The 13,732-nt window shown below is 40.7% G+C and overlaps 1 protein-coding gene across 5 annotated transcripts in view; it reads left to right on the top strand.

The window, feature by feature from the left end:
• Positions 1-13,732, top strand: part of LOC111868539 (mucin-5AC) — a 66,961-nt gene that overhangs the window by 27,249 nt on the left and 25,980 nt on the right. For 4 of the 5 annotated variants that reach the window (XM_023859254.2, XM_033753083.1, XM_023859256.2 and 1 more), the window contains exons 8-11: positions 3,031-4,137; positions 7,301-7,445; positions 10,346-10,636; positions 10,729-10,947. In XM_023859254.2, the coding sequence (XP_023715022.1) occupies positions 3,031-4,137; positions 7,301-7,445; positions 10,346-10,636; positions 10,729-10,947 (1,762 nt within the window). The remainder of the gene's footprint in view (positions 1-3,030; positions 4,138-7,300; positions 7,446-10,345; positions 10,637-10,728; positions 10,948-13,732) is intronic. The other variant, XM_023859258.2, reaches the window with a different exon arrangement.

Below are 13,732 nucleotides of genomic sequence, written 5' to 3'. Positions count from 1 at the left end.
TTTATGGTGAGGAGTTGTTAGCCCCACGCCCAACCCCCAGGCTGGAGGGCCACCCCTTGTCGGCTGTCTGCGACTGCTTATTCAATATATTCACAGCTTCCCTCCAAAACTGGAGGGCATCTCCTCCATCTGCAACCTGAGGACGCACCATGCCGTGGTGACAGGGACCCACCTAACATGGTCATACAGAGCCATTATTTCTCCAAATCTTTGTACCTTTGAAAAGTGATCCACCTAAGGACTGCATATTCTTTTATCATTCTCCTTATTCCTCTGGATTTTCTCAGGGCCCCAGCACCAATGCTTCTTCCTATATCCACACCACTTTTTCTTTGCTTGGTTTATTCTACATTGGAGGTGGAAGGAACATATTTCTTGAGAACATCGCCAAGTGTCTGGCAAACTGTATTGTGATGCACTGCAGAAGACAGGAATCTTCATGAAAGTGTTGTTTTGTATCGAACATATTGTCACGCATTGGGCATGTCGCGCAACAAGTAACTTCTCGCCGTCTTGATAATATAGCGAATTTATTGAACACTCACTCTCACAATTACTGCCATTGGCAGTATCACAAATACTTCTCCTGCTGGAGACACTGCCATGCACTCAATACAACCCAACTCAGCGACTGCTGCAATTCAACTGATTGGTTAATCGTTACTCGCTAGTAACTTACTCAATGCTCACTCGTAACTGGATCAGTCCTCACTCTAGTAACTGGTTCACTAAACACTCACTACTGAATAGGTACCACTGTTGCATGATGCCGTGTTCACAAGTTGCCTAGCAACACTGTTGAGAGTTGTTTACTGCTGTCTAGTAACCTCAGTATCCCTTGTTACGTCACCATGGGGGAGGGTGTGTTTACCGAGCGTTGCGTGAAAATGGAAGGGGTGGGGGTATATGACGTCACTTGCAAGACTGCAGAGTTCACATGACCCCTACTTCCCGTTGCGCCATCCACACTACACTCCACGTCACAATATTGTCACATGTAGACCCATTGCTAGGTAATGGCCCAGACATACACAGCAGAGGAACATGTCATATGTGGTGATGTCACGCAACAATAGAAGAGGTGTTGCAAGCAATGTTCTCTGTGAGTCTGCTCTGAGGCTATTTGACTGGACCAGTCAAGTTCAGTTAGTGAGTGCAGTGCAGCTGAGTACAGTGGAATGAAATGAGTTGGTTGGTGAGCTGTCTATTAGAGGACTGCTGCAGTTCAGTTGTTGTGAGCCATTGCTGTTAGACTCTGGTAGCTGAGGCGCTGGGATAGTTAGGGAACCCAGAATAAGGGGAATGTCTGCTGTTGGAAGCCACTACCAATAAATGGCTAATGGAAACTATAACAGACTTGAGAACACTGGTCTGTGTGTGATAGTGATTTGTGAAGTGTAGTAACGAGCGTATAAGTGTCCAGTAAATCCAATTACTAATGCAGACCCCTTCTGTAGTCACTCCTACATGTGGCCATATGAATCCCAAGAACTCTTTTTGTGTAATACTTGAGGCATATAATCTCTTGTGCCTTGCGTCCATATTTAATCCTTATTTTGAGTGATGTTAATATTTTTCTTTCACTTTTAATGTACACTTTGAAATAGAAATAATAACTATCTAAACCACCTGCAAATTTAATATATCCCATCCATCCACCCACATATAATGGTTTCCTTGATATAGGTTTAGCTTTGATAATTTGAAGTTCAATTTGCCTTTTATGGAACCTTAAGATTTATTACCATAGTTAAATGAGCCTGCCACTGGTCCCTATCCTGAACCAGGAGAGTCTAGTTCACATATACTCTGTTTCTTTTAAAGTCCATTTTAATATTATCCTCTCATCTCTTCCAATGTTTTTATTTTTTTTTTTTTTTGCAAGTTTTTCAGCTAAGTGTTAGTATGCATTTCTCATCTCTTTCATGCATGCCACATGCCCCCCATTTCATCCACCTTCATTTGATCATCCTAATTATATTTAGTAAAGAAGACGCATGGATAGCTCAGTGTGGATAATGATTAGGTTAGAGGCTGGATAACCAGGGATCAGGGTTTGATTCCTGGAGGGGGCAAAGATTGTTTCCTTCCTTGCTGTATCGAGTCCAGCTTTATGGCCCACTCAGTGGTTTCCATAAGGATAAAGTAACTGGGCTGTGAAGCTTGCCAGTGTCTACATGTGATGCCTAAGTTAACACATTTGCTGCTGAAATCAGTGTAAGTTGGTTTATAAAAGGTACTTTAATACTACCAGTGTTGGCTTAAGTTGCTTTAGAGCACCTGTCATACTTTGAATTAAATTGTAATAGATCACATCATCTGTAATTTTTTTTTTTCTGCTTTTACCAGAGGTATGAAATAACTTTCATATATGTTTGTCTTTGGGAGCGTGGGTCAGAAGTGAGGGTGGATGATAGGTCACTGTGACAGGTTTTAAAAATATTCCTGTAATTGCACAGACTTTGGCAGATGTGAGTAATATTGAATGAGAACTAAATTTGGAGTGGCTGAATGAGTCAATGTCTGTGGCAGTCTGTGGCTCTATGGGAAGTGTGGCTGAACAGTAAATAGGAATGAGAAGAAAACAGAGGGGAGAAAAGGAAATGAACAGAGGTGGGGGGGGGGTCTTCTTGGATAAAAATGCCTGGATTAAATCCAGATAGAATAATTGCGGAAGGCACTGAACTTGTAGATTGAGTAATGTTTAGGCATCATCTCTGTTTCTTCAGAACATAGAGCATGGTCTTCCAAATTTGGCTGAACAGATAACAGTCTTCCATGTTGAAGTTCTGATGTAGGTTGATTTCAGCAGGTTTGCAAATGTTCCTAATTTCAAACGGAAGTAGAATTTCTATTACATGACTTTTAATCTTCAAGGAATACATCCTGTTGTGTGTTAAAAACTCAGTTAACAAAACAGAGTGGAAGTGAGTTATTTTAATTAATTGTTGTGTTTGACAGGTATACAAAAACAAATGTGCGTGTGTACACATTGGTTATTATATACTTTGGTTTTCATTTTCATTTCAGTTGCACATTGCTGAGAAGAGCTACTTCAAACCAAGTGTGTCAGTGCAGTCCTCACTTGGAGAAGTATCAATAGCTCAAGTGTTGCCTGCACGCACGCAGTCTGTCACATACAGCAACCCTCTCACTTCTACAACAGCACTCTTTCCAGCCACATCTTGTACAAGTCAAGGAACGACTACACTTATTGCATCCCAACCCCACCCACTGACCCTATCACAAGGCATGGTCAGCACAACAGGTAGTGGCCAAGGCTCAGCCACAGTCTTGACAGCCCCAGGCAGGCTTACAATGTCCAGTATTCCTGGAACAAGTCTTCCTGCTCAGGGGACCATACTTGCTGCTGCAACCACTCAGCGACCAGGACAAGTGTCTAATGCAGCAGTCCTGGCAGCTCCTGCTTGTTTAGCAGTCTCTACAGCTAGTCAGGGTCCTGGCTCTGCTCAAGGAACCACTCGCCTCACTGCAGCTGCATCAAGTGCAGGGCAAGGAACCATCATAGCAAGCTCTGCTCGCATCACCACTTTGCCCAGCTCAGTCCTCACCTCTGGTCAGGGAACTGCTGCTTTGTTGACTGGGCCAGCTCGACTCACTATGACCTCCAGTATCCCTATTCCAGGCCAGAATGCAGTACTGTCAGGCCAGACTCGTTTACAGGCGGTGTCTTCAACTGTTCCCACAGCGATTGCGGCCTCATCCTCATCAGGAGCTGTGCTAGCTGCACCAGCCCGTATTGCAGTTTCAGCTAGTTCTGTTGGCCCTCCGGTTCAGCAAGGTGCTCGTCTTACTGTATCTGCTAATTCTGCAGTTGTGTCAAATCCAGGACAGAACACGCTGATTACGGCTCCCACACGTCTTACTGTGTCATCAAACTCATCCATGACTTCTAGTCCAGGCCATCAAGGAACTACTGTCCTGGCAACTCCTGCACGTCTGACTGTTACGTCAGGTGTCCCCAGCTCAGGCCTTCCACCTACAGGTGTTGTGTCACTTCATCCAGTAGTTGTCTCGAACACAAATCCAAGCCTGGCCCTAAAACCATCCTCACACAACCAACTCGGAACATCGGGCAGCAGAAATGTTAACACTCATCAGAATTTGGGACCAAAGGTATGTTAATGGCATTCCAGTAAGATAATACATCGATATATTTTTCTTTCTTCCAGTTATTCATGTTATTACATTTTTTAGAATTATTTAATTTTTCACATTGCAAAGGCAGGTACATGGTCATAGCATTCTGAGCATTTCAAGCCAATTTAACAGTAGGTAGATTGGCTGAAAGGACAAAAATATAACAAGTGGGAAAATTGTGTTCCATAATGTATAGACAAAATTTCCTACAGCATTCTTTGCAGCTTATTGAGTTTCATGAAATGCTGATTAAGTGGTTTATGATATATACATGAAAAAGTCCATCAACGTATGTGAAATAGGCTTTGTAATTGGTCATTTGGGGGGAGAAAAAAAAGGTCCAACGTTATGTAAAGCTATCTCCCATCAGATGTCATCAAAATACGATCAACAATTTATGATGTAAATTAAAAGTTCATTCATAATCTTATATGAGAGGCGTTTAGAGAGTAACCTTCAGTGAGCTGTTAACAAAACATGGAATGATAAAAAAATTATTATATACAAAAAATACATCCATACCTAAGCTACTTCTCAACATAGTCACTGCTGGAATTGAGGCACTTATCATATGGAGGAATAAGTTTTTATGTGTGCCCAAGAAGTCTGCCACCTGTGAGCTCAACCACGTTTAAACACCTTCCATCACTCCAGATTATTGTTGAAGCACACTCTGATTTCAACCAGTTCTTCAGGTAGGTGATAAGGTGATAGTCACTTGGAGTGAGATCAGAGCTGTAAAGAGGGTGGTCAGACAACTCCTAGCTGAAATGCTCCATCAGTGCTCGAGTGCAAGCAGCTGTATGTGGATGCGCGTTGTCATGGAGGAGCATTATGAGTACACTGTATGTCAGCATTCCACACCTCTTGTTCTCAGTGGTCCTACACAGTTTTTTTTAGTGTTTTGCAATACACTTCTGACATTATTCTGGTCCATTGTTCCATGAATTCCACTGTCAGCACTGCTTTTCTGTCCCAGAAAACAGTTGTCATCAGCCTTCTAGCAGGCAGGCAACGTTTTTTGGGGTGAATGTGTGTGCATCCATTGCTTTGACTGCTCTCTGGTTTCATGATTCACAAATGAAACTCAGGTTTAATCAACTGTTACCCATGCAATGTGATTGAGAAATTCGCCATCTTTGTGGTATTGCTCTAAAAAAAGCCAGTGCCAAAGCCATTTCATGCACACCCAGGGGCATTTTTGGAACCTGTCTTACAGAAAACTTGTGATAGCCTAGCTTAACTGTGATAATCTCATAGAGAACAGTGCATGAAATCTGTGGAAAGTCACATTAGAGTTCTAAAATTGTGAAGCGCCGTCTTTCACAGATTTTTTGGTCAATGCATTGCACAAGATCATTCCTCACTACAAATGGCCGACCACTTCACTCTTCATCGTGAACCTTTTTTGTGCCCAGATTTGAACATTTTGCACCATTGTCTTACATTTCTTTCACACATTGCACTTTGACCATAAACGGCACATAATTTATGATGGATTTCTGCAGCGCTCATGTTTTTAGCGTGAAGAAAGGGGATAACAGCTCGAATTTTGCAGCTGGGGGAATTATCAGTCACATGACGTATAACTCACTCTGTGGTGATAAGAACGAACACTAGGTGACCAGTTGTGTGATGGTTTACAAAGCAGTGAGTCGTGACACTACCTTGCATGTGTGAGCTCTCCCCTGCTGTTACATTATTTACCTAAAATAAGCGGAGGTTACCTTCTGAATAGCCCTCATATCATAGAGAATAGCCCACCGTTCAGGTTTACATTTCATAATTTAAATTTGGGACTGTAAATGAGGACATGAAACATATCTGAATATCTTACTTGAACAGAAACATGAAGAAAAGTCAGATTTAAGGCTTTCACGGCGGTGACTGTGAAAAAAAGTGATTAATTTTGCAGTGAGTCAATTGCAGTTGCAATCATGTCATGAGAGATCAACAGTAACAGAGGTTCTGCATATGCCATGGTCACTTTCCCTGTCTGTTTACTGCATAATATATTTTAAGCTTCCCATGGTATGTTCTGCTCACATGTGGGAGAGTGCAGTTCAGCCATCTGTGAAAAGCATGGTGCATAGTTAGATCTCCATTTGCTGTTTCTGTAGGGATCACCCTATTTGGACACTAAGTGGAAGAAAATCGTTAATAGCAGTAATTTAATACTGAGATTATTGATTTGGGGTCATTGCAATTCGAAGTTAAATGAAGGAGAACCTGAAATTGAAGAACATTAAATTGGGGTTCCATTTATTTGTAAATTAAACATTTTTGTTACAATATTTATGAAAAAAAATATTTATAATGATTTTTATAACATCATTATGTAGTGAGTAACACGCTTTTGTATTCGGGGGTGCCCCAAATTCAAAAATTGACCGTAGGACCTGCTATTCTCACAAGATTTTTTTAATTTTTCACAGTTCCTCCAGACAAATGCATGAATAATAACTCGGATTAGACCACGACGGGATCCTTCCATATCCTGTAATCATCCTGTCATTTGACACTATATAATTTAAGCAAGTGTTAATCAAAATTCAGTGAAAATAGTAATATTTCAGTGCCTAGATTGAGGTGCAACTTATAGATGTTGAAATTTCAGTTGAATGCAACAGGAACTACTGATCTCTTAGATTATGCAAAACTAAAGGTTAATATTAGTTGAATATTTTATACATGTGCTTCCTAGAGCTCTTAGATAGTAAAACTATGTCACTGAAAGAAACCAGTCACAGAATTTGTTTACTAAAAAAGAGAACTTGACCAATTTCACACAGAAGTAATGGAATTTTGCATTGAAAATCATAATACTTATGGTCTTTTCAAAAAGCTGTCTGTGTTGTCTTGTTGCTTTGAAATGACAATGTGAAGGTTGTCTAAATATCAGAAGATTGTCCTATGTGTGAATGTGTTTCTGTTCTTGTACTTAATACAAGAAAATCATGAAGCCCCTTAGGATAGTTGATCTCTGGGCTGAGAGTTGGACCAGGTTGCTCCTGAATATAACATCCTTGGCCATGATATTTGGTGTGAAGACAGTTTGTTTGAATATGTACTCATATTTATTAATTGACTGCAGAACATTTATTATTTACTTTTATGTGATTTTTGGGTGGTGTGACAGGTCATAACACAACCTGCACATGGCCCTCCAATCCAGATTACACAGGTGCCAGTGAGCTCTGTGTCTGGTAAGCTGCCCCAACCTCTGCACAGTGTGACTCCCTTGCAGACAGCTATAGCAATCACTACAGGAGCCACCAGAACTGGTAAGCTTAATCTGCACTGCTCAGAGAACTCCAGTTTTACTCTGTAGTCATAATGTTTCCAAACATGTATGTAACTTACTGCAGTGTCATATAGGATGTTACGTTTGAGGAAGTTTTTAGGTAGAGTTATAATTTAAGAAATTCTGAGATAGAATTGATTAATCTGTTGGTTGGCATAGTGAGAGGCTGTGAACATATATCAGCATCAGATGTTTGATATTAAAGTTTTCTTTGAATATTAACTAGCGTGTTGAGGGTTTGTTTCCAATCTTTAAAGTATGGAATATTAAATCTGGTGGACATTTTCAACTACCATTATGAGGATTTAAGCTTATAGTTGTAGGTTTGGGTAACCAAGATGTTTAAATGAAGATGGTAGTTTTTTCCACAATTTGTTTCCTGAAGTGTGGCAGCAACAGTTCATGAAAATAATTGTGTTATGTCATTAGAATGCCTAATTTGATACTAATTAGTTCATACATCACAATTTCGTAGTAGAAGTTGGGACTCTGCCATGCTGTTTTAACAGTTATAGTAGCTTACCCTACAGTAGGATTAACTCAGAACATAAAGTATGGACAAGTTATAAAAAGTTCATCGTTGTAGGTCCCTGTATTAATGTTCATTAACCCTTAAGTGCCCTGTTTGTATTTAAGGGACACTAATACCAATCTATGGTCTTACATAGTTTACTGAGTACAAGATAGAACTAGGTATACTGGTATGTACATGTGCATCTGTATCTGTGATTTACTTATTACATAATGTAAGTGTATTGATTTTTTATAAATCTGAAACATTACAAGTAATTTTGTATTGAAATTATACTTGCTTCTTGTTGTGTATTCAAGAAAGATTTGAAGATTTGTTAAGCATCTGAAGTAAAGTGTGAACCAGGATAGAGAAGTTGGTATAGTGACTGGGTACTGGCTGGATGACTGGGTTGTCAAAGTTTGAGTCCTGGTGGGGTCAAGAATTTTCACTTCTCCGTGTCATGCAGGCCAACTCTGGGGTGCACCCAACCTCCTATCCAATGGGTACAGGGGCTCTTCCCTCCCAGGGGTAAAGCGGCCAGGGGGGGAAGCTGACCACTCACCTCCAACTAGTGCCGAAGTCAAGAAAATGCGGATCTATACAACCACTCCTCCATATGCCTTGTTAAGCACAGGGACAGCTTTACCTTTATGAAGTAAAGTACCATCAATTTTTTAATAAATGTAGCAGTTTGACTGTTTCCATATAATTACAGAATTTTCTAGATGTCGTCTGCAGTGTGGACTGCTAATTTAATCCAGGTTTATTGTAGGGTCACAGATAACAGTCCTTTGTAATTTGTTAATCTGTATTGGTTTGTAGTGTGTGCCAACTTGTGAGTCATGTGGCATGTAAAGTATACTGTGTCACAGGGCAGCCAACTTGTTACAGAAATTGGAAGTCTCTAAAATACTGAATTTCTCAGAGTTCCAAATTTTAGATATCTGAATTCCAGTCAGTTTCTCAAGGCATTATCTACTTGATATTTATATACTTTTTCTGTAGTGAAAGCATGCTTTTACTGTGCACTGCAAAGAAAAAAATGTGCATTTTTGGCAAAGTATACAGTTTTACTCTCCTATTTTGTATCACATATGTATCTTGTTTTCCTTTTTTGCAGTTTTCTCCTTGTGTGAGGTTGTTCCTTTATTCCCAGATTTGTATTATACAAGATCAGAGCTCATACAGTTTAACAGTTTTTATTCTCATCACCACGAGGGAGCTTATTAGTTAGTTAGCTAGTTGGTTTGCAAATTTGAGCCTGGGAATGTGAGAATTCTTTCATCAGTTACATACATAGAGCAAAGTGTTGTTCATGTGTGTTAAGAATCCCTAAGAAACTGCTGCAGTCCATCGTCAAGTTCACTGATCAGTTCAGTAATGTTATACTGCAGCATCTTGTTGCACTGCAAAGGTCTGACTTTGCCTTTTGCTTTTATGCCGTCTATGTGCAACTTCAGTTACTAATCACTTATCATTTTTGTTTATTGACAACATGTTTCAGTCTAACCAGCCATCTTCAGGTGTAAAGGTTCTTGTGCTGAAGGAATCTGTTGCTCACTGTAAAGCTGTTTTTTCTCATATGTGGTTACCTGCGATTACTTCTGGTTATGTAGGTTAACCATCCATTTTAATTTTGGTGTCCTTGAGCTGCACGTGTTTGCCTTAACCTATAATATGTGACATTCAGAATGACAAAGTCAAGGAGGATGAGATAGGCAGGGTAGGTAGCGTGAATGGGGGAGAAGAGGAATGCATATAGGACATTGAAGGGAAACCCAAAATGAAAGAAACTTCTAGAAAGACCAAGCTGTAGGTGGGTGGATAATATTAAGATGGGCCTTAGAGAGATAGGATGGGGTTGTATGGACTGGATTTATCTGGCTGAGGATAGGGACCAGTGGAGGGCTCTTGTGAACATGGTAATAGAACCTTCGGGTTCCATGAAATGTTGGGAGGTTCTTAAGTAGCTGCACAACTGGCGGCTTCTCAAGAAGGGCTCAGCTCTATGATGTTAATTAGGTGTTTGAACCAAGACCTCAAAAAAGTAGTAAAAGTTTCTAAATACTTGAAGATGTCTGTTTCCATAAATGCAACATAAAATACAAGATTATAATTTTGAAACAAATTTAACTGCATAGGTAATCTCAGTATACAGCTTAATGTTTCAAGCCAAAATGTTGTAACAAAGGAGGCTTAGAAAACCAGGAATGAGTGCCAGTTCGTATCTCTCGACCATTCAGTTTTAATTCTGAAAATGCCAATTGGTTTCGCTTTCATTAATTTATTTTGACAATTTCTTAATCTTTTATTCCATCCCTTCACCCATGCTCCTCTTCTGTGTTATGTCTTAAATTTAATTGCAGTAGCATACACAGCTACGACAACGGTTACTACAAGTAATGTGTCCAGTATCCGCCCAGTTACGGTAGCCACTACATCAGCTATACCAGTGGCTAAAGTGTTCCCACAGGCCGTTGGTGTTGGCCGAGAACAGATTGGGACAAATTCTGTATCTGAAGTGACATTACCAGTACATGCAATCCAGACCTCTCAACCAGCACAACAGCAACCTCAGCAAACCATTGTGGCAACTCAGCAAGCTATTTCTCAAGCCACCAGTGTGTACATCCAAACTTCACATAGAACTTCGCCTGGTAATATATAATAGACATGCATTTTTATATCAAAAGATTTTTCTTTCTTTTTTTGTGTGTGTGTTGATTTTGTTTGCATTTCCCTGTTTAAGTACCAAGCTCTACTCAGGCATCTGTAGACAGAACAGCTTCAACACTTCCAACATATACACTTCCAACTACTTATTACTATGAAACCCCCAGTGGCTACCAGGTGGCAGGGGTAGGCAGCTCACTGGTGGCTCGACCATACAACTCTGGAAGTCCTTACACTGTGCAGACCACCACTACACCAGCACTGCGACCAGGAGTCACCACACATCAAGTACATGGTGAGATTATCTTAAATCTTTCACAAAATTTTCATTATATTGGTCATTATTTTCATCTGCCATTCATTCATTTATTATTGGAGGGGGTGGGTTTCCCCATGCGCCGCGACCAGTTGTTGATCTATTGTACGTCCCCCTTTGATATTCTACCAGTCGCCATACCCTTCCGGTACTGGTGCTCCCTATCAGCCCCGTTCAGCCAGCGAGTTCGGCCCCTCTACTGGCAGTGGTACCCGATACTTCCCCATCTACCGGAGGCATTGGAAACTACTTGGGTGGGAAACTTTTAACCTAATTTTGCTCAGAGGTCTCCTAGAGACATGGGGATCTTTTACGTGCCGTAAATCTACGACACAGGACCCGCAGCTTAAAGTCCCTCCCGTAGGACTTGTTCCCTGAATTATTCCGCCCTTAAAAATTCCACAACCTCCGCCTAGTTTGAACCCACATACCTTGAGTCATGAGGTGGGAATGTTACCCCTAGACTACGGAGGCCGCTCTCATCTACCATTAGTAAAAGGTTTTCTGTTTATTTGGTGCTTGTTTAGTGTGTTGCTTCAAAAAACAGCAGCAGGGACAGAAACATAAATCAAATGTATTTAAGCGCAAATTTAGATTACATTTTGCGGAGGACTGTCCTGTAAAACAGACAAAGAAAATCATCGATAGCAGTCCTGTAACTGCCTAATTTCTAACATCATGCATTAATAAACATAGGTCACCTAATGTCAGCATAATTCACCAGTCAGGATTACTGCTGCACCATACCAGGAAAGTGTTCATGTACATAGTAAATAGAATACAGAATAATTTTCTGTCAGTAAGCTAACTTGTTGAGCCCTTTAAATAAACATCGATTAAACCTCTGTTCTTATATGCAAGAGAAAAGTACTCTTGCGGGTGATGCAACCTGTACTGTTGTAGGATGATACATAAAATAAACCACACTGCTTTGGTTTAGTTGTCATATAATGGACTGTATTAATACATTTGAATTCACTCTAAACATTATGTACATGAACACTTACTTACTTACTTACTCATGGAGCTCAGCCCTTCTGGTGGAGCTGCCAATTCTGCAGCTACTCAAGAATCTCCCAGCATTTTATGGAACCTGGAGGTTCATTACCATGTTCACAAGAGCCTTCCACTGGTCCCTATCCTGAGCCAGATCTATCCAATCCATACCATCCCATCCTATCTCTCTTAAGATCCATTCTAATATTGTCCACCCACCTACGCCTTGGTCTTCCCTGTGGTTTCTTTCCTTCTGACTTTCCTACCAATATCCTATAAGCATTCCTCATCTCCCCAATTCGTGCTACATGATCTGCCCACCTCATCCTCCTTGACTTGATCATTCTAATTATACTTGGAGAAGAGTACACGTTATGAAGCTCCTCATTATGCAGTTTTCTCCAACCTCCTGTCACTTCATCTCTCTTCAGTCCAAATATTCTCCTCAACACCCTGTTCTCAAACAGCCTCAGTCTGTGTTCCTCCCTTAATGTCAGAGACCAAGTTTCACACCCATTCAGAACCACAGGTAAAATTATAGTTTTGTACATTTTATTTTTATGTGTTTGGACAACAGACGAGAAGACATTAACACACTAATAGTACTAAGGGCGTTCCATGTATAATGCCTGTTATTTTTTTTAAAGAAAACTACAACAGATGCAGAAATCATAATGCAGTTAAATGGAGCAAGATTTCAGCTACTTACAGCTATTTTTCCACATAATTACCACCATTCCTTATGCACTTTTGCCAGCGATGAACAAGAGCCTGTATGCCATGCCCATAAAAGTCTGCGCCAGCAGATGCTAGCCACTTTCTTACAGCTGCAATGACAGCATCGTTGTCTGGAAAATGTTGCCCACGTAGTCCATCTTTCATAGGCCCAAAGAGATGGAAGTCTGAAGGTGCTAAATCGGGGCTATAAGGTGGATGTGGTAGGACAGTCCAGCCAAACTTTGCAATGTGCGTGGTGGTTGCAAAACCGGTATGAGGTCTAGCGTTATCATGTTGCAATCAAAAGGTTATCTGCTTCTCTGGCCTGACTCGGGAAATATGGGCTTTCAGCTTAGTCAGCATCATCTTGTAGCGTTCCGAATTGACAGTCCCTGGTCGTTATCTGCTGATCTATTCGGATGAGGCGCTGTTCATTGTGAGGAGTGGCAGCTGAGCAGGGACACCCATGGCGTGGCTTGTCGTGCACTTCACTTTCGCCACTGTTGAAACGCACTACCCACCGAATCACTGTGCTGACATCCACGGTATTGTCTCCGTACACCTTTAGCAAGTGTCGATGGATGTCAATGGGTACAATTTGTTTGGCAGTGAGTAATTCAATAACACATTTCTCTTTCATATGCACTTCTATGTCAGACGCCATTTTGGTAGACTGCTCTGCTGTTGCTATCTGTCGCATGACAACCAAATTAACAGTACATTGGCGGGAAGGTTCAACCTTTACTACAACACCACCAACATCCAGCTCAGACGTTACATATTAACACAAAAAAATAGGAGGCATTATATACGGAACGCACCACGTAATATATACCGTAGTCTCTTTCTGCATAGCAGTAAAACTGGATTGTTAGCACTCTGAAAGCAAAAACTCATGATTGATTATTCTGTTTGACTGTCTTATGTGTGTAAATTTAAAACTATGTAAATGAATGATTTGGTGGGGGGTGTATCTGAGGCCCAGAAATTGAAGTAACCAATAACTGAGTATAATGTTGTCATGTGTTGCCTATGTAACGCAACAGATAAA

This window comes from Cryptotermes secundus, unplaced genomic scaffold (assembly GCF_002891405.2).
Source record: "Cryptotermes secundus unplaced genomic scaffold, Csec_1.0 scaffold330, whole genome shotgun sequence".
Lineage (NCBI taxonomy): Eukaryota > Metazoa > Arthropoda > Insecta > Blattodea > Kalotermitidae > Cryptotermes > Cryptotermes secundus.
This window is presented reverse-complemented; position numbering and strand designations above follow the sequence as displayed.